A 19,687-nucleotide genomic window follows, 5' to 3' on the forward strand; every position below is an offset into this window, starting at 1 on the left:
CGATTTATTCCCACATTAACAATAAACATCACCACAGAGTATCGCAATACTTTATTTACAATTTTCTTTCGAATTCATTTTGCAATCGTACTTGCTCGGATTGATAAGAAATTGACTTTGGGTTTTAAACTTTTTACGAAAGATATACGAGCATCGATATAATGTAAAAAGTGGAGGAAAGAAGGATACATTGGTTAATAAAATTCAAGAAATTCTGTCGCCACTGTGAAAATTTTTACGAATCTTGACGGATAAAAAAAAAAAAAAAAAAGAAAAGATGTTAAACGTAAATTTGAAAAAGTTAAAAATAAGATTAATCGAGACATTACTTTCGCCGGATTCTATTGATTCGATAGATGATATTACTTATGGGATTGTGACTTTAATCTTAATTGTTGATTACAGATAGAACAGTAAAGTTTCAGAAATTTCGTCATCAATGTAGACTGGGAATGTGAAATGTGCAAAAAATTAAAGGCATATGCAGATATGCACGAAAAATATGCAAATACGTCTGGTGTTCATGCATATTTGCCTAGTATTCGTGCACATTTGCATGTGCGTTTTGCATATCCGCATATTTCTCGTGCAAATAACAACGAACGAAGGGATCCGAACCTCTGAAAGGACACGATCTCCAGATCATTTTCAACCCAATTTAATTCATTTAATCGCCAAGAAATCAAAGTGCCGACATAATTAAAACTTGGTGTTCGTCAAGTTCGTGAAATTGATTTACGTAGATGGGAAAGGTGAGTTACACGATCGACTCGGCGATTTCATCTGCTGAAATGAATAATAATAGAACGAAATAAAATAAAGAATAATAGAAAATATAGAATATAATAAAGTATGAAATACAACAATGCGTTTGCGCAATGCGATAACATTGCTTTTAAATCGGTAAAAATATTTGACAATCAAATATTTTCCGCGAACCCCGGTTCGTGCCTTTTTCTCCAGGGCTGCTATTAAATTTGCAAATCTCGCTGGTCACTCTCATCCCTCTTTGCTTCTCCTCAATTACGAACAGCGTAATTTTATGTCGCGACATTGCGCGACGTTTAATAATAATAATAATAATCAGGAAGCAGAGCCGCGGCGCGCATAGAGGAACAATTTTCGAGTGTCTCTGACGTGCGGTAATTGGACTGTCGACGGAAATACGTGACAGAATTCCATGCATTTCTCCGTTCGTTGTTCGCCGCTAGATTTCGTAATAAAACGAAAATTTCCGAAAGTTCCTGGATATTATCAACGACAGATATCAACACGAAATTAACAAATTTATATTGCGTAGATTCACGCTGGTGACTCGAAACCATGAGAAATAAAAAATTATACAACGAAAGCGTAGTGAATTCAACGTCAAGGAATGCGAAGAAATTATGCGGTCAAGATCGAATCGTTTGATCGACGGAAAAGAAAAGAAAATGGGTTGACGATGATTGATCGACGTCGACGATTGGCCGCGTCGGAGAGAACAACGAAGGTCGAAAAGGCATTCTCTCCATCAGTCGGCGACCACCATACGCCCACGTACGAATCGTGGCTGGACAACGTGGCCGTCGGGCCCAATCGTCGACCGTTTCAGCCAGGATATAACGCATGCATTCATGTATGAGCCGTTAGAACCTAACTGTGAACCCGTGGCCCGCTGTTGGAGCCAGACGAATCGCGGCTGTCCGCCGGTTAGGTCAAAGGCCAGGCAACGTCAGTCCATTTTGCACTGAATACGCACTTTCGTTTTCCAATGACACCCCATCGCGTTTCTGAGACCGTGACTTACTTACGATTAGGCCAAGTGAGTTTTCCCTGGGTGAAATTTTCTATGATTTTCAATTTTGACGCTAGAGCTACCGACGACTAAAGCGTAAAAGCTTCCATCGGATTGAAGTAAGAGAAACGGAAAATTTTTATAGATATACAAACATGGTACACAAGCTTTCGTTTTGTATGTATTTTATGAAGTATCTTTATTTTAAGCCTTTAAAAATACACTGTTTTATATCTATAAAAGTAGATAACAGAAATTATCAATTTTAAAAATTTAAAAAAAACAATTTTTTAAATTAAAAATTTTAGTAGTTCTAGTGTTAAAAAAAAAAAAAATCGCGAGAGAGAGTTTTGAAGACCCATCTCGCCGCAACGAACCAAGAGGAAACTTTTTCCTTCGCGACCCTCAAATAAATTAACCCACTGTCAGACCGGGTTGGGACGAATTCGCAAGGACGAAGGGAGAAAGGGTTGAGATAGAGAGTTGAAACTGCGCCCTCCCTCGAATAAATTGTTCGCCGGCGACGTTCGACCACCGAAAAAGTTTCGAGAAATCCACGAACAGACGTGTTTTTCTCTCGGGGCGATTGCTTGCACGTATTTTCGAATACTTCCTGCAGCCCCCTCTGGCACGATCGTAACCACTTCGAATCCGATAGTCCGAGACACGATTGCAACGCTGCAAACATTGGACGTTCAAAAAAAACTTGCGAACGTTGAACTTCACTTTCTACAGGGTGGCCGCTGAAAGACTGAATGATAACTTTTACAAAACACATGTTTCTTTAAATCTTTTATTATTTTATTAAATATAATTAATGGAAATATATTGCAATTATATTTAATATATTATAATAATATAATATATAATAATATTTAATATATTAATGGATTTTGAATATAAATAAAATATAATTCAAAAATTATAAATAATATAAATATAATTATATATATTATATATGTAATATAAATAAAATTATAAATAACGTAAATATAATATAAATAATATAAATATAATTGATGAAAAATTATGACTTTCTCAAACCCTTCAGTTTTTCAGCCACCCGATATTTCGAGCTTTTGTCATTTTAACTTTAGCTTCTTTACCCTCAGCTTTCCACAAACCTGCTTGATTCCGATGTCGCAGAACATTCAACGAATATTCATACATAGTTATTGTCAGTCGAGTAACTCCTGCGAACGTTTGTCGAAGGGAAGGGAAATAAAACGAGATGAAATGAAAACAGCAAGAGGATAAGGAACAGGCGGAGGCGGTTTTACGATATCCAGCGATTTCCATTCGCCTCGAAGCCCCCCCCCCCCCCCCCTTCGCTTTTATTTTCGGGGGTCGCACGCACGTTCCAAACACCAGTGACAACCTCCCGCTCGTTATTTATCGCCGATCATTTCGCACGTTTTACTTTTTCTTCCGTCCGCGACCGAGCATTATTTCGGGGCGATGTTACACACCTCCGCCTCGGACGGGATAATCGTCGATCTTCGCCAAGAATAAAAAGAAAAAGAAAAGAAAAAAAAAAGAAGAAAGTTCACCCATCGGAGAAGAACCGAAGTCAACCGGTTCGAAGACGTTGGCTGTAGAGGATTGGCTGCAGAGAATTATTTTGTCTCTTGACTCTTGGCATTGGTCGACAAATATTGGTTTCTGTTTTATCGACGTTCTGACATTTGTTAGGGATGACGATTTTGAACGTGTGAAAATTGAAGAATTGAGCGCTAGTGTGTTTTTTTTTAAAGACTTATTCATAGACATATTTGCAACTGTGTATATTATTAGAGGAAATGGGAAATTGTGGAACAAGTGATAGACATTGATAGCAGTCACTGTATCACAATAAATTTTCCTATTCTACTCAGTTCTAAGTACAATTTTATTTTGACAACGTCTCACGTAATCCGATCCAATCTAATGACTAATATAATCTTTATTCCTTTTTATCAGTCGAAGAATTCTCAAAAAAAAGGAATTCGTCTTCGCTGAAACGCATTATGACTTTGATTGCAAAGTAATAAAAATACTTTCTCGAGTTGTATTATTTTCTCCTCTGATATTGGAAACCGACTTTTTCAAAAAAAAAAAAAAATATATATATATAATTCGACAAAAAATCTATCATTGCTGCTTCAACGAGGACGCAGATTTACAAAGTAAAATATTGACGTCAAAGTACCAAAAATACGAAATTCAATAAGTAAAAATTGCAATCCGGATCCAAAAGAGCGTAAATTTGGGAATTTACTTACCTACAAGCGGTACCATAAGCGTGTAAATCGGTTGCGCGCCGGAAACCGCCTTGGCGATATTTTGCAACTGCGGTAGATAGTCGATGAAACAGTTAGTATCCGGCACCAGTTGCCTGGGTCTCACTTCGATCTCCACCGAGACCGAAGACTTTTGCAAGATTTGCTGAAACACAAAAGAACGGCATACATACAGTTTCGTTACAAAAACAAAAAAGAAGAAACGATCATTACAGAATATGTCTTCCTCTTTGACTAAATGTAATAAACATATCGCGCGTGCGATAAATGGCGCGAATTCCTCTATTCCCGCCCAGGGGAACAGTTCGCGACAGCAATTTGACCACTTATAAAATTCCGACTAAACGCCCCATAAATTAATCTCAAGTACGATAAGATCAATCATTTTCGTCATATTTTACTGTATTACTTTCGAAAAAAGAAAAGACGCTGAACAAGTTCATAAAGAATTATCTGATATGGACAGTGAAACATTCAAACTACGGTTTGCTAAATTTTATTACTATCGATGAAGATATCAAATTCGCAAGGGATTTTCTTCATCCTAATTATGATTATTATAAAAATTGAATATACCATCCTTGGTAACTAGAGTTTGCTCTGTTTATAAAATTCATTATATCTCATAAACGAAAACAGATAGGACATATATTTGTATGACTCTTTTTTTCATTATTTTTAGGCGTACAATCAGCTCCCGAAGGTCCCACAAGTTACGAAACACCCTGTATATTTCTCTGATTACGTTCGTAAGAGAAATGCAAACTCGCAAAAAAACAGCGCTGAATTTCAAAATTCTCCCAAGGCTTCCGTCACAAACTTTCCCCCCATCGCGAGTCGTCGTTATCTAGCCCTCGTTTCCCGCAACTCCATTACATCTCTATGCAAACAACAGCCGAAGAGCCTCGTCCAATAAATTCCCTCCCCCTTACGTAACCCACGTCATCGCATAACACGCTCCCAGCCGCGCGAAACAAGCAACAGCAACACCATCCCCGAGTAACATCCATTTACCGAGACCTGGCCACGCTTCAGATCGCGTCATCTGTTGCATTATCGCCCGGAATTCCGCCGATCGGCCTCGTGTACGCGTCGTGTACTCGCGCGCTAACTCGCGCGAATGAGATCGTATCTGAGCCGTCCTCCGCGCAGTGCTCTCCTTATCTAAAACTCCTTCCTCACCTCAGCCTCTCCCGCGCAGATATCGCGCGCATGAGCGCCGACGAACGAGCCTCCACGGCTAACGCGTGCGCGTGCACACGTGCACACGTGCACACGTGGCGGTGGTCTCGCTTCCCTGCGAGAGGAAACGCGCAAATAACAGAGGCGCGAGTACTCTCCGGAGGATCAAGCTCGCGTGATTCGACGGAGCGCGGTAATTGGGATGACGAGGCGACAGAAGGACGGGTTCACGACCGCCGCGAGATCCCACCACGATTAATTGCGGCCTGCGTTCCTCGGACTCGCAGATTTTTCCAGCAGATTGTTCGGGCAGTCTTCGTTGGCGAGATTCTGCCATCGCGATTATAAAAATTAAAATATCTTCTAAACTAATGATTTTTTTTTTTTACGTAAAATAGGTTAGGTACCTTTTTTTGTAAAGAATTTTTTGTAAAGAATATGAAGGTGTACGTTCATTTCGTTATAGATCATGGACTATATATTTCAAATTATATACTGTTGCGTGTACACTATATATTTTACATTATTTTATTTTGTATCGTAATTAAGCGTACTACATATTTTAAATTATACGTTAATTATATACTGACACATAACGTGAATTAGAAATTTCTCCACTGTCCCCGTATAACGCGAGTAAAATGTTACCGATAACGTATGAGTTTTTCCCATTGATTTAAAACACACACAGTTTTGCATTGATACGACAAGAAGAGAGTTTGCTTAAAGTACACGTTGTACTTTGATGTCAGTTACTTCTATATAGAATTAGTCGTGTTATTTCAAAAAGGAATTTCAATTACAAGAAACTGATTCGTTATTTGACTCATTTTTGCTATTTTCAACATCAACAAATAAGAAACAATATTTTTCAGTCGTGACTTCCAATATCCACCACAAAAGACAAGGCAGAAGATTTATACATGTTACTTCCTATTTTATTGAAAAAAAAAAAAAAAAAAAAAATTGATTTTCGTATAATACAGAACGTATCACTCACATTCGCAGGGGGTCCCACTTTTTTTTATCGACGGTGTACTCGACATTTTCGCGTAAAAAGTTAGTCGTAAAGCCGGAGCCCCACGCCGTACGCGAGATAACGATAAATCTGTCCTTTTAAAAAACAGGGGGAAAGAGAGGAAAGAAATCGAACCACCGACAAAGAACCAACAGGCATTGAGGAAAAAAAAAAAAAAAAAAAAAAGAAGAAGGGCCAGCTCCGGTGGATTTTATTGCCAGCTCCGGACCCCGGAATTAGCAGGCAGAGTTACACGCGCGATATATTAAGGGTAATGGTATTCATAAATGCACAACAGTTGCGATCTCTCCGCAACACATCGCCGGCTGACGTGTAATGGCGCTCGCAAATCAGATCTCCATGCAGCGTAGCAGCCACCCTCTTCTCTCGATCGTCTCCCTTACGATCGCGGCCGTAAAGCACGCCCACGCGGAGATCGGCTCGCGACGACAAATACCGGAACACCCGGAGGGATTCAGCTGATGGCCGACGCCACCTTCGCGACGACCCGTTACACGCCGAGCAACGATCCTCGCCGTGTCAAAGCCTAATTCCTCCGCGGTCGTACGTCTCGCGGAAAGCTCCAGCCCCGTGTACGACTCGCCAAGTAATTTATGCACACATCTCTGAGAGTGACTGAAAATTCTCGGGCATCGAGTGAACTGTATAATGTATTACTGTATAATATACTGCTACCACAAAAATTAGGGGATATGTCGAGAAGCATTTGTTTTTTTTTTTTTTTTTTTTTTTTTTTTTTTTGTTAACCCCTTGCGCGGACCTTAACGAGCGACCGAGTACAATAATTCGTCGCTTTCTTTTTCTTTCGATATGACTCGTCGGTATGACATCACCGGATAGAAATTATTAAGAAGTAATAAACTTATCATTATCCTAAATTATTGTCCTAAATACCTGTCTTAAAACTGAGAAAATGTTGCAATTTGGGACAAAAAGTCTTCTCGACGTGCGTGACGCGTCCATCACAAGAGTCTAAACGAGAGCATCGGGAAAGAGCAAAGCAAAAACGCAGAAAAGCAGAATCAAATGCTTCATATTCATTTTTGAAATATCCCCCGATTGAACAATGTACATACACGCGTATGTTGCAGAGTTTCGAAGATTTGGTTAAAGGGAGTTTCTACATAAAAAATTACTGGGCGAGATTTTCAATGTATAAAAAATTTCTTTTAAATAAGATAGAAAAGCTCTTTGGTCTTTTCAAGATGGAGAAGCTTTTCGAACTTTGTTGCAATAAACTTTGTTACAATGTAACTTTGTTGTAATAAATTGTTATAATAATAACTTTGTTACAATAAATTTAATAGTTAATAGACGACATTCAAGTAGAAAGAGTAGAAAAATATATACGCATTGTAGGAAATGTATGTATATTGCAATACTGACTGACTCCGTATCTCTCACATTTTTGAGCTATCCCCAACAGCTACTTGGCCTAAAGTTACAAATCGCCCTACGACTAATTGTACAAATTCCAATTCTACGTTGACCGGCCCCCGAAATCTGAATTCAATTCATTCAATAGGATCCAGGAGGAAGGAACGTTCGAGCACTGGAGACAATGCAGGGAATTGAGAGAAACCGGTCTCAACATAGAAAGGATCCTAGCAGAAGAGGGTGATGCGGAAGCCGTGGCTTGGCTCAGAAAAATTGAGAAGAAAAAGGAGAGAAAAAGAAACAGAAAGCTAAATATAGAGACACAGATAAAGTATAGTACCAAAGAGAAATATTGTAGAGGCAGTGTGCAAATATCATTCGCTATTAGTCTAATTAGTCTACGTATGGTATAAGGATAGGTTAAACCATACAATACTAGATGTAAGGGATTAAAACAAAAAGCAAAATGTAAAGAATAATGTAAGGCACTGAGGTCTATTTCTAGGCCGAAATAAAGATTCATTCACATTCATTCAATAGGATCCAGCAGCGTTCGTTCTGCCAAGCAACGTTCCAACTACGTCCAACGAAGAAGAAAAAGGATCACGGCGAGGGATGGCGCGGATAACAGACACCGCGTTGACGTTTCCGCGGCATAAGGAAGAAGGGAGACTCGTGGCGAGGAAGGGAGGAGAGACTCCCGGAGAGAAAAGCTTGGAAATTAATGGAGGTTCATTGAGGTAGTCCCCGCAAACAGCGACTAGTTCTACGTACCCTCGACACGAATCCATTCTTCTTCCTGTACAACCTGAAGACACTCAGTCTCCGGCCCGTTCTGAGAGTGCTTCGGTGCAACGACGCAAACATTGACATTGTCACGAGTCGTACCACTCTCTCTCTATCTATCTATCTATCTCTTTCTTTCTCTCCTTCTTCCTTTCGCTGGGCGAGTCTCTCCTCGTCGCTCTTAACCTTCCTCCCCTCGCGCGGCTTGGAATCGCGCGCGCTAGCACGCGGACGGGGAGCATCCGCAGTCTCAAGTGCATCCCGAGCTCGAACAACGTACCACGCGCACCACAAAGCAGTGTTTGCATTGTCGATGACTGAACTAATAGAAACGACGCGGTACGATCCCTCTTCGCCGTATATACTCTCTTCTTCTCGCCGCAAATGCGAAGGGGGGAGGGAGGTGCAGGAATGTTCGCCAGGTGTCGACGAGTGCGCGACGGATTCTCCACGCCCCGTAAGCCGGCGCATTCTTCGATACGTTTCGTACGATACATGAGGATTTCGTTTCGAGGGATCTCGAGTGACCGATTCTCAATTGTAGTCCTCGTTGGAGCGACGAAGCTAAGCAATTTGTGATATCTGACAGGTGGATATTAAGCTTTTGGTATGTCAGACTAGTACTCATTTTTTTGTTTTTTTTTTTTTTTTGTTTTTGTACAACGGCGGCGTGAGAATGTTGCGACAGCGCTATTTTAACGCGACACTGTTTAAGTTAGTTGAGCCAATTGAATTTCGTTTACTGTCGATACTTCTGAATGTGATCCACGATGTATAATATTGTGTATTGTATTTGTACATTACGAGAACTAGCAATATTATATAATACATTGTACATACGTATTTTTTTTAAATACACATATATTTTTATATAATTGTAAAGACATATAATACACAATTTTATGAAATATAGATTATATTCAACAATTTCGACGACTGTCTTAAATACTAACTCAAACTACAAGTATCACTCTTAAATTTCCGTCCGTTCTCCACTGTTTCCGAAATTTTCGCACAATTTCTTCTCCCTTGCCTGAGAGGAAATTATTTATTAATATTTCTACAAAATTAGAAGAAAATAAAATTATTCCCTTATCGAGTCTGTACCACTCGTAAACTTCGTAGCCATATTTTATTTTATCTATTAGCCTCTTGCGCTGCAACGTCGAGAATTTTTTGTCCCAGAATTGCATATTTTCTCAGTTTTAAGTGAAACAAATAACAAATTTATTACTTCTCAATAATTTCTATCCAGTGATGTCATACCGACGAGTTCGAAAAGAAAGCGACGAATTATTGTATACGTTGTTCGGTCACTCGTTATGGCTCGCAAGTGGTTAACACGGCTAACTTGTAATTTTCAACAAATTCTAAAGATATAGAAAAAAAAAGAAAAAATGTCTCTCGCGCTTTCTCAAACAGCTAATACGCCTCCTCCGTCCTTTTCTATAAAAACCCCACGTTTCGCGTTCGCACCACCCTCGAGAAATCTCACAAAGGGCGAGTTGAGTGGTGCGACACATCCCCGGCGGAATATTGACCTAGGAGGCGAGCTTCCGCCGAATTGGAAAGAAAATCACGCCTCGGACTGTGACACGCGGTGGAGAAAAGGTAAATCGTCACCTATGTACACAGAGACGACCAGATGGCGAGACCGGTTGAAGGGTGCTTCAACGGTCTGAGGAAAAATTTCGGAGAGAAAGAGAGAGAGAGAGAGATGGTGGCTTCGAAACACGTCACGGCCAGCTTTGCCTTTCTTCGAGGAACGTTCCGCTTCCAATTCGAAGGGGATGAGCCCTTTATCTCGCAAGCGAGGGTGTGAGAAGGAATCTGATGGATTCGTCCCGAAGAAACTCTACGGCAACGGAAGTTATTTGTCGGGGATGGCTGGCGGAGTTTCAGTGATTGCAGTGCAAATCTTAATGCCAATGGAGGGGGTGAATAATGTAAGAAAAAACGAGAAACGACACACCTTTATTGTTTACAGTTGTTAGATTTTTGCAAGCGTTTCGTGATATTTTCAGAGAGAGTTTTCTAAAGTGAAATTTACGCGGAATTTAATTCTTTATTGACGAATAAGCGTGCAAAAAAAATCTCGTCTGTAACATTGTATACGTAGTATAGTATATTACGTAGTATCAGAAATATTTCTACATATGAGGAACCATAACCAACTATGAATTTGTATGAGTTCTTTCTAATTGATTTACATTTAGCAAATTTTACTTTTTGTTGGTAATACTTCTTCGTCTACCTAGATTCCATCTGATTTCATGGAAATTTGAATATTTATAATATTATGATAAATTATTGCTTGACAATATATTTTCGATAATACACGTTACAACCGATAAAGGGTGTTTCCCGGTAATAATTCTACTTTCGTAACAACCACAAAGAACCCCGAAAGAAATCCACCGAGGAAAACGGTCCAAGAACCAACCCCTTTCGACACGAAAGATGAACGCACTCTATAACCCATCTGTCAGAGCATGTTGGAGCGTAAAGCGTCGGGAACAAAAAAAAAAAAAAATGCCGATGTGGTCGGCGGACCTAAGCCACCCGGTGTGCCCCATGAATCAAACGGTGCGGGCCAGATTACTGTACACGGAGTGGCGCGTTTCACCGTACGAGGCCCCAGGGACCAGCGAGTGTCTCTTAACGTCGTGGAAATTAAAGATTTCTCCGGTACCGTGGGGAGCTGGCACCATTAGCCGCGGTGCCGCCGTTGGGGACCAACGAGTACAATGTCCTTCTGCTCGAAGACTTACCCTTACGTTGGAGCACGGGAGGGTTGACACGCCGGAAAACGTTATCTCGCCGGCGCAGATGACACGAGGGTGAGCACGAGAGAACGCCAGGATCACCTCCCACGGGGATCGTCCGCCCCCGTAATATTTCGACCATAAATGTTTGAATATCATCGGGCTGTACGGTTTTCCTTTTCGCGAAACGCGCGCGGAGGGTGCGCGGCCCAGTCGAAGGGTGAACGCTTCGTGGGGTTTCATGGGATTCGCTACGGTAGAAACTTTTTTTTTTTTCTTTTTTTTTTTTTTGGAGTTTGGAGCATCTTAAATGTTTTCAATCTTGGATGAAATAAATTTAAATTTATTTAAATTAATCTCGCGTATCTTCTTGACGAGAACGAGAATATTATAATTGTACTGTTACTATTATCAGAAATATTTGAATTCTTTCTATATAATTAACTATTAATAAAAGTAACTTTTAATTGCAATCTTTCTGCAATTGAATTTTTTTAACTGTGGTGCTTCTTGCATCCAACGGTACAATTGTAAAATCGATCTTTAAGTAGAATTAATTGAGATTAATTAAATTCCTATTAAAGTCAAAAATTAAAGTTTAAAATTATTAAAATATCCATCGATGAAATACAATTTGCCGAAAGAGGTTTTTACCTCTCGATACACCGCATTTGCAACTACACTCATGAAAATACATTTGTACAAACATCCGCAACGATCGTCAATTTATACAATTTCCATCAAATAAATTAATGAATTTCACTCGTGGTTATTTAACTGCATGTTAAGAACAATTAGCCGAACGTCTTCGGCTTCGTTATACACCTTGTTAGCGATACTTGATCGAGCATTAAAATGCAAACTGGCTCGAATGGCTCTTCCTTCTAATTCGCTAACATCGTGATCGCTCGTTCCTATCGCGAGTTAATCAAAATATTCAGTATCCACTCGGTGTGAAATCACGCTCGTTAACGATAACATCATCGACGATCTCTAAAGGAAAAACAAGCGACAGATAGCACTGGCGATGTTCCACCGATAAAATTAGCTTGTGCAACCTCGTCGACATCGAAACAACAGGTTGCAGTCGCGTTGCCGTGCATTTGCATTAACAAGCAATTAGCACGATCGTTTACTCCGGTTAACGTGATAATGCGACTCCGCGAATATGTGCAGCTCTATTAAGTTCACACGGGATAGTTCGTAATTAAATTGCGGATATTTGTAGAAAATTGAAATCGACAGGCGTAGGAAACTACGAGACAAGAACTTGCTGTTGTAGAATATTAACGTTAATAAAATCTTTCTTTTATTAATCTCTGAAGTGAGGAATGCCTATGCTGAAATGCATACAACTAGGATGAATAATTGTATTTCCATTCTGTAACCGCTAGATTGCAAATTCTTATATTTTTGAGAATATAAAAAAAAAAAAGATTTTGGTAAAAGATCTTCCATGTCGTAAATATTATGTGCAATTTCACACAAATTTGCCAAAAATTTACAGTCCAATAAATACGACTGCTTTATAATTCGCATGGTTTAATTTTGACTGTTCGTTCCTTCTCTCTTGTTAAAAAAGGAATAAGATTATATTCACACAAATTTCTGTATAGTACTATATATTACATTGACATAAATTTCTATATATTGCTATATATTACATTTATATAAATTTCTACATATTTGTTAAAAGAAATTTGTTAATAGAAAAATATAAAAAAGAAACAAGATTACATTCACACAAATTTCTATATAGTACTATATATTACATTTACATAAATTTCTATATATTGCTATATATTACATTTACATAAATTTCTATATATTTGTTAAAAGAAATTTGTTAATAGAAAAATATAAAAAAGAAACAAGATTACATTCACACAAATTTCTATATAGTACTATATATTATATTTACATAAATTTCTATATATTGCTATATATTACATTTACATAAATTTCTACATATTTGTTAAAAGAAATTTGTTAATAGAAAAATATAAAAAAGAAACAAGATTACATTNATATATTGCTATATATTACATTTACATAAATTTCTACATATTTGTTAAAAGAAATTTGTTAATAGAAAAATATAAAAAAGAAGCAAGATTACATTCACACAAATTTCTATAAAGTACTATATATTACATTCACATATATTACATTTACATAAATTCCAGCATATTTTTTGAAACAATTCAACCACGAACCGCTTCTTCTCTCCCACGAAACCTTCGACGATCTTTCGCCACTCCCACGCTTCGTTCACCCCCTCCCCCTTCTCGCAGACTGTGAAAACGCTCGAATCCAGAGTGATTATAAAGATTTCAATCCACGCGCAGCCAACGCCGCGACGAATATCCGATCGTGAGTCACGCGTGCGACAATTATCTGTCTGTGCAAGAGTGGTAGCAGGCAACGCCTCGCACGCTATCCGTGAGGTGCGTGATCCTCGTTATTATTTGCGGTAGCAAAGCAACGCGGATCGCCGGTAGCCGGCGGCTGTCCGCGCAAAATCGCGGCACGGCTGATACACAGAACGGACAGCCGGCGATCCGATGGATAATTTATCGCGCGTTCGACGTTTCCGCGCCGATCGTTTAGGCAGGTCCAGCCACCGGCCGGAATATAAATGGCGGCGCGCGGCCGATTCCCATGCAGAATGCATGCGCGGTACAGGCGTGCAAGCAACCCTGCTACTCCACCGGGCGGCCCCGTTGCCTCGCATAAATGAGATCGTTAATAAACGATCGCGCTTTATTGCGATTTACGCGGCAAACCAGCTCTGAGAGGGGGTTCCGGAGAGCAATGCCTGTTAACTGAGGGGGCGCGACGATGCACCCCCTCTTTCTTCTTTTTCAGAGTGACAAATTTATAGATTCACAATCTATAGAAGATATATTTTAGAATTTAGAAAATTCGATTTTTATCTTGGAATGTTCAGAAAATTTTATATATTTTAGAAGAGCGAAATTTTTCCATTAAAATAGTGACTTTTTTTTTTTTTGGTGGCGGAAATTTATTAACACGGCCGCGACTGATAATGTAACTCTACGTCATTTCGAATTCTTCAGCTGAGAATGCTATCGTAGTCCTACGTCATTTCAAAATTATTACAAATATAATTATTACAAATAACAAAATTATTAATTATAATTAAATTATTATTGTTAAATTATTCGTAAGCTACATGAAGTACAGAACCTAATAGAAAAATATAGAACCTGATTTTGCCTCGTTGAAAAATCTCATCCGTTCGTTCGGAAGTACGAATAACTTCCAAGTGCAATGTTGCTGCTCGAAGACGCGCAAAGAATCCGTTGTTAGATGAAAAGTGGTCTCTTTTCTTTCCACGGAAACGGCAAGACGCTCGTTTTGCAGCCTGGTGCTAACCAATGCCGCGGCGCAAACTCCTGGATCTTCCGAGGGAACCGCGAAAGGTCACCGACCTTCACGTCGCTAATTGGAAATAACTGCTAGAATAAAGAGTGTCGTCCACTCCGGCCGCGATCATCTGCTTGTTTATTGATTAGACCGGCTCGTATTATGAAATCTCTTCGAGGTAGACGCTAGTGTCGCTCGCGAACGAGAAAAAAGGTCAATGTATCAAAGACTGAAAGGAGAAATTTCATCGAAGAGAACTTGAGCCATCCTTTTGGAGATCATCAATGCTTTTGGACGATATTCTCGCAAAGATTTATTCAAAAATAATTAAACTTCGATCTCGTTCTGAATTAATAGACTTAAAATGATCTAACCGAGTTAAACTGATTAAAATGATTCGGTTGAAAGGTTGAATAAAACACTTCATCGAGGAAACCTAGAGTTTTTCCAAGGACTTTTCTTCTTGAAAATCGTTAACATTTGGCTTTTTACAAAAACGTTCTTGAGAAAATTTATTTGGGAAGAATGAAATTTCGCCAATTTTTGAATATCGTCAATTAACATACTAAGAGTGATCGATGAAGGGTAAAATTTTTAGTTGACTCAATTAGAATACAACGCATTTCAAATCGATGAAAAATGAACAAAAAGACGTAATTTCTAGAGAATTTACGCACTGAAAAAATTTCTGTTTCCTGATATCTTTTTTTTTTTTATTCGTATACTACAAACTCCACCAAAAACGCCTGGCCATCGTACCAGAAAATTTTCGTCTCTCATGCGAAAAGTAAATTCTCCAGCTCGCGAAAGCAACGGAACGGACGGAGAGATCTATTTACATAAAACAAAACAGTCCCCCTTTCCTTTAAAAGAAGACTCCAACAACCCGGCTGTAAATTAACTCAAGACACTGTATTTAATTAAACGTCCGGGAATAAAAACGTTAATTAAATCCGGTATGCATTATTCCCCAAAAGGTGGGCAGATCCCGTTCTAAAAAAAAAAAAAAAAGAAAGAAAACCTTGTTCTTTCCAGTTACGTACGTACGTAATTCTTTCGCGAAAACGAACGACGTGTTGTTTAATCTGATCGAAATCACTAATAATCGTCGATGATTATAACTCAAGCGTGCGAGACGAGAGAAATGGCACGTTTCGAATTTTTAGACAAACCACAGTTTAATGAATGACAAAATTAAATGAAAATTCTTCAATGATACGAGTATGTATATTAAATTTGATATTCAACAGCAGAACCACCACAGTGATCAAAATAATTAATTCGTAATTTTTCAAAGGAATTTCACAAATTTGCCATTTTACATTATTATTTCTAGAGGATCGAGTGACTTTTTTCCAAAATAAGTAAAAGCTCTTCTCCCCGTTCTAACATCTCTCGCACGAGTTTTGTATTTTGTTCATAGCTCTAATATTAACTACGATAACCTAATTTAACAAAACGCATGTACGTGTGTAATTTTATATCTCATTGTGCAAAAGATACGTAGGACTCGCTTCGTTGTCGATTCCTTTTTTTTTTTAAATAAAAAAAATTTTTATTCAGATTATTTGCATTCTAACATCTCTTACACGAGTTTTGTATTTTGCTCCAATGTTAACTGTGACAACGAAACCTAATAGTTAAACCTAGTTTTAAAAAACGCATGTAAAGCATGTACGTGTGTAATTGTACATCTCATTGTGCAAAAGATACGTAGGACTCACTTCGTTGTCGGTTCTTCTTTTTTTTTTTATAAAAAAAAAAAAAAAAAAGAGAAATTGTTCTCTTAAGGGCTTAACAAGACCTCTGAACCCGATCGTAAACCCAAAGAAACAAGCGCGCGCGAGTCTTTTCGAAACGTTTTTCACCGTCCCTGCGAGCGGATTCCTCTCGTTAAAGCCTCTTTGGAGGTCACGCAGCCGCGAGATCCTCCCGGTTCCGTGTTAACAGCCACCGGCAGCCGTGTTATTAAAAGACAAAAGGACAATTACTTCTTACTATCGGTGGACGCGTTCGCTTTCGGCGAGGAGGAAAACCGAGGAACGCGAGGAGTAGCAACGAAGCGGGAGGGGAAAAGACAAAATGGCTAATTACACTAAACTAATTACCTTTTGTTAGCACCGGCAGCATCTCTCGCGAACCTTGAGCCGATACACGCTCGATCGTTTGCTCTTTGTCTTTGATTCTCAAGCAATTGCAACGCGACGAGACTTTGGAGACGAGATTGAATAAAACGCACACGACGAAAAGTCCTGATAATCGAGAGTCACCTTTGACTTAAAAAAAAAAAAAAAAAAAGAAAACAAATCCTGGCGCAAAGTTTCGAACGAATGCTCCTTATATTTCGAAGATCGTGAAAGTTTTTGAATATTTTCGAGTGCCAGTGTTTGACGAAAGATATCTTTTATCAGTGACACAATGCCTAGCCTATACAATCTCAATTTGTCCAAATGTCGACCCCCGATTTCGATGCGAGATAAAAGTTCCCTTCGCGAACTCCCTTTGATTGGCATCATCAATTACCATCGTGTTGGAAGAATCGTGATACGGGGGAAGATAACGGCGGGGGGTTGGAACAGCACGGACCATTCTAATTGCATATATTTGTCGCGTATTTATATGGCCATTCTATTCAAATGCTGGGCTGCTCGAAAGGCTGGTCCGGGTGTTACGTTTAAAATGGCTCGCGGCATTCAACATTGGCAACAATCGTCGAAGTTCGTGCCTCGACCGCGTGATACTTGGTTGAAACGCGCTGAAATAATGGGAAAATCGTATACAATGACCATTTTCCTCCTTTCCCCTAGCCAGCGAACGCTTAGGGCTGGTTTTGTTCGGTCGGAATCGATGAATAGCAGCGTTTTGCTTTTGGTTTTCCTTCAACGCGTCTTGGTGTTTCATTCAAATTGAAGACGAAATTGAAATAAAAGCGGTCGTTTCTTAGAATGAAAATTGAAATGGAGCTTGACAGCGACTGAGTGAAGCAATTTTCGTCTGTCGCGCGATCGCGATCTGAATCGTGGTGTCTTTTGTGGATACGAAAATTCCTCTTTTTTTTTGTCTTAATTTCTCGACAAAATAATCAAATATATGTACCAGTAGGAGTAAAATAAGATAAATATAAACATAAATAAGATAGATAGAAATATAAACATAGATAATTATTTATATTTATATTTTTAATATAATACTTTAATATTCATTTATTAGATTTATTTCATTTTTCCTCAATGTTCTCCTTTTCCTCACTCGATAATATTCAATTATACGAAGCTGCTACTAAAACAGCGTAACAGACAAATTCACCGAAACTATTTTACTTGTTAATTTATTTTGCGATTACATCCACCACTTTCTGTCGGAACTGACAAAAATTTCGAACGCTCTAGACGTTGGCGAGCTGTGACCAATTAATCCCTCGCCTAAAGATATCGCCTTCGTCCATACAGTACAATCTCGAACGGTTCCTTTCTTTTCTTCTCTCTCCCTTATTCGTAACTAAACCGTCATGGTTGGTCGATGAACCTCGGATCGACGATCTAGAACGTAGCCGGGAGGTCTGTCGAGGACCTTCGCCGCTCCAAAAATATTTCATGTGCTTTGGTGTTTCGCGAGGAAACGCGACCAACCGAATGGGAATAATTACTCCTAATTACGCGTACCGTTAAGAAAAGACGATTTATTTCGAACGAAATCGGCGACTGGTTTTGTTCCTCAAGTTACCAGAAAAAGTTGGTGGATTGTTGAGACCATATGCAACGTGATAAAGATTACGAACAAGTTTCAACAACTTTTCGCTTGTTTCGACTTATCGATTAGGCACGATACGTGTCTAATTTCCGGGTGAAAATTAACAGAAATTAATTAGACGGCTTTTTTTAAATAGAGTCGTCACTTTTTTGTTGGTTTCAGACTTGGATCATTCTGTTTTCGATTATTTATTGTGGAACATGTTCGTATTGCATTTGAAAGAAAGTATCGTTTGACGATTGCGTAAATTTATCGAATTTTCAATTTTTAAACTGAATCAGTCGCCACGTCTAAAATGCTCGATTGTCGTAAAGGTTGCAATTAAAATACGGATTTTTTAAGTACAGTTTTCTATATCACGTGAATTCTCTGCAATTCCTCACGTTGGAATTTGTTTTTTTACAAATGCGTAGAAATCCGCAGACAAAACAGTGACTCTCTTTTTCGAAGAATAATTTATAATTAACAATTAACTAACTTTCTCGATAACATTTGATAATTTCCTTTCCTTTAATTCTCGTGAAAGTCCACACTGATAAGACGAGATCGCAGTAAAATCTATCGATAAGATTATAATAAAATTTCAGCTTTAAATGAATTTTCTGAAAAGTTCATGCTAGTCGAGAAGAACGTCGACGACACGTTGTTTCATTAAAAATTGATGCGAGCGTGAGTAAGTACATAGCGAGATATTCCGACATTGTTGAATCTTGATTGTCAGGATTCCATACCGAATCAGGATTTGATTCGACTCCCACGATCAACAATATTCCACTTCCGAATTAACGGTTCCTCTTCTTCATCGTTCATTTCATCATCCTCCTCGAGCTGTCTTAATTTAATTCCCGCGGCCACGTTACCCAGAACCACTTTTTGCGTCGCCTCTTCCGAGCAATCAAATTTGCATTTTCGAGTGCTCGTTCCCACGCGTCCGTTACAACGTCTCCATCTAATAGCTCAGGGTTCATCGTTTGCCTCGCTTGTTTGCCAAATATTTTGAAATAAGAATCAGCATATTCATGATGGCTAATTCATGGCGCTGACTCTTCTTCTTCGTGCGTAGAACAGAGAGTGATTTTTGTATCGCAAGATTTTTCTATCGTGAGAGTACACGAACATTCGGAGATAGATTTTACGAATATAATGGAGGGCATAATTTTCTTATAGATCATGAAAAATTGTCGATAATTCGAACTGACATAATTTTATAAAAAAAAAAAGATTATATAACAATTTATTTGGTCTCGTGATTATATAACAATTTATTTTGTATCGTGAGAGTACACGAACATTCAGAAACAGATTTTACGAATATAATGGAGGGCATAATTTTCTTATAGAT

At 38.7% G+C, this 19,687-nt stretch overlaps 1 protein-coding gene across 5 annotated transcripts in view; it reads right to left on the bottom strand.

The window, feature by feature from the left end:
• LOC122538211 (telomerase-binding protein EST1A-like) overlaps positions 1-19,687 on the bottom strand; it is a 161,742-nt gene that overhangs the window by 13,012 nt on the left and 129,043 nt on the right. For all 5 annotated transcript variants that reach the window (XR_006308806.1, XR_006308807.1, XM_043672091.1 and 2 more), the window contains one exon: positions 4,039-4,201. Coding sequence is in view for 3 of the 5 variants with exons in the window: in XM_043672091.1 (XP_043528026.1) it covers positions 4,039-4,201 (163 nt within the window). In the remaining 2 variants the exon portion in view is untranslated. The remainder of the gene's footprint in view (positions 1-4,038; positions 4,202-19,687) is intronic.

This window comes from Frieseomelitta varia, unplaced genomic scaffold, assembly GCF_011392965.1.
Source record: "Frieseomelitta varia isolate USP_RPSP 00005682 unplaced genomic scaffold, Fvar_1.2 scaffold_976, whole genome shotgun sequence".
In the NCBI taxonomy this organism is placed as follows: Eukaryota; Metazoa; Arthropoda; class Insecta; order Hymenoptera; family Apidae; genus Frieseomelitta; species Frieseomelitta varia.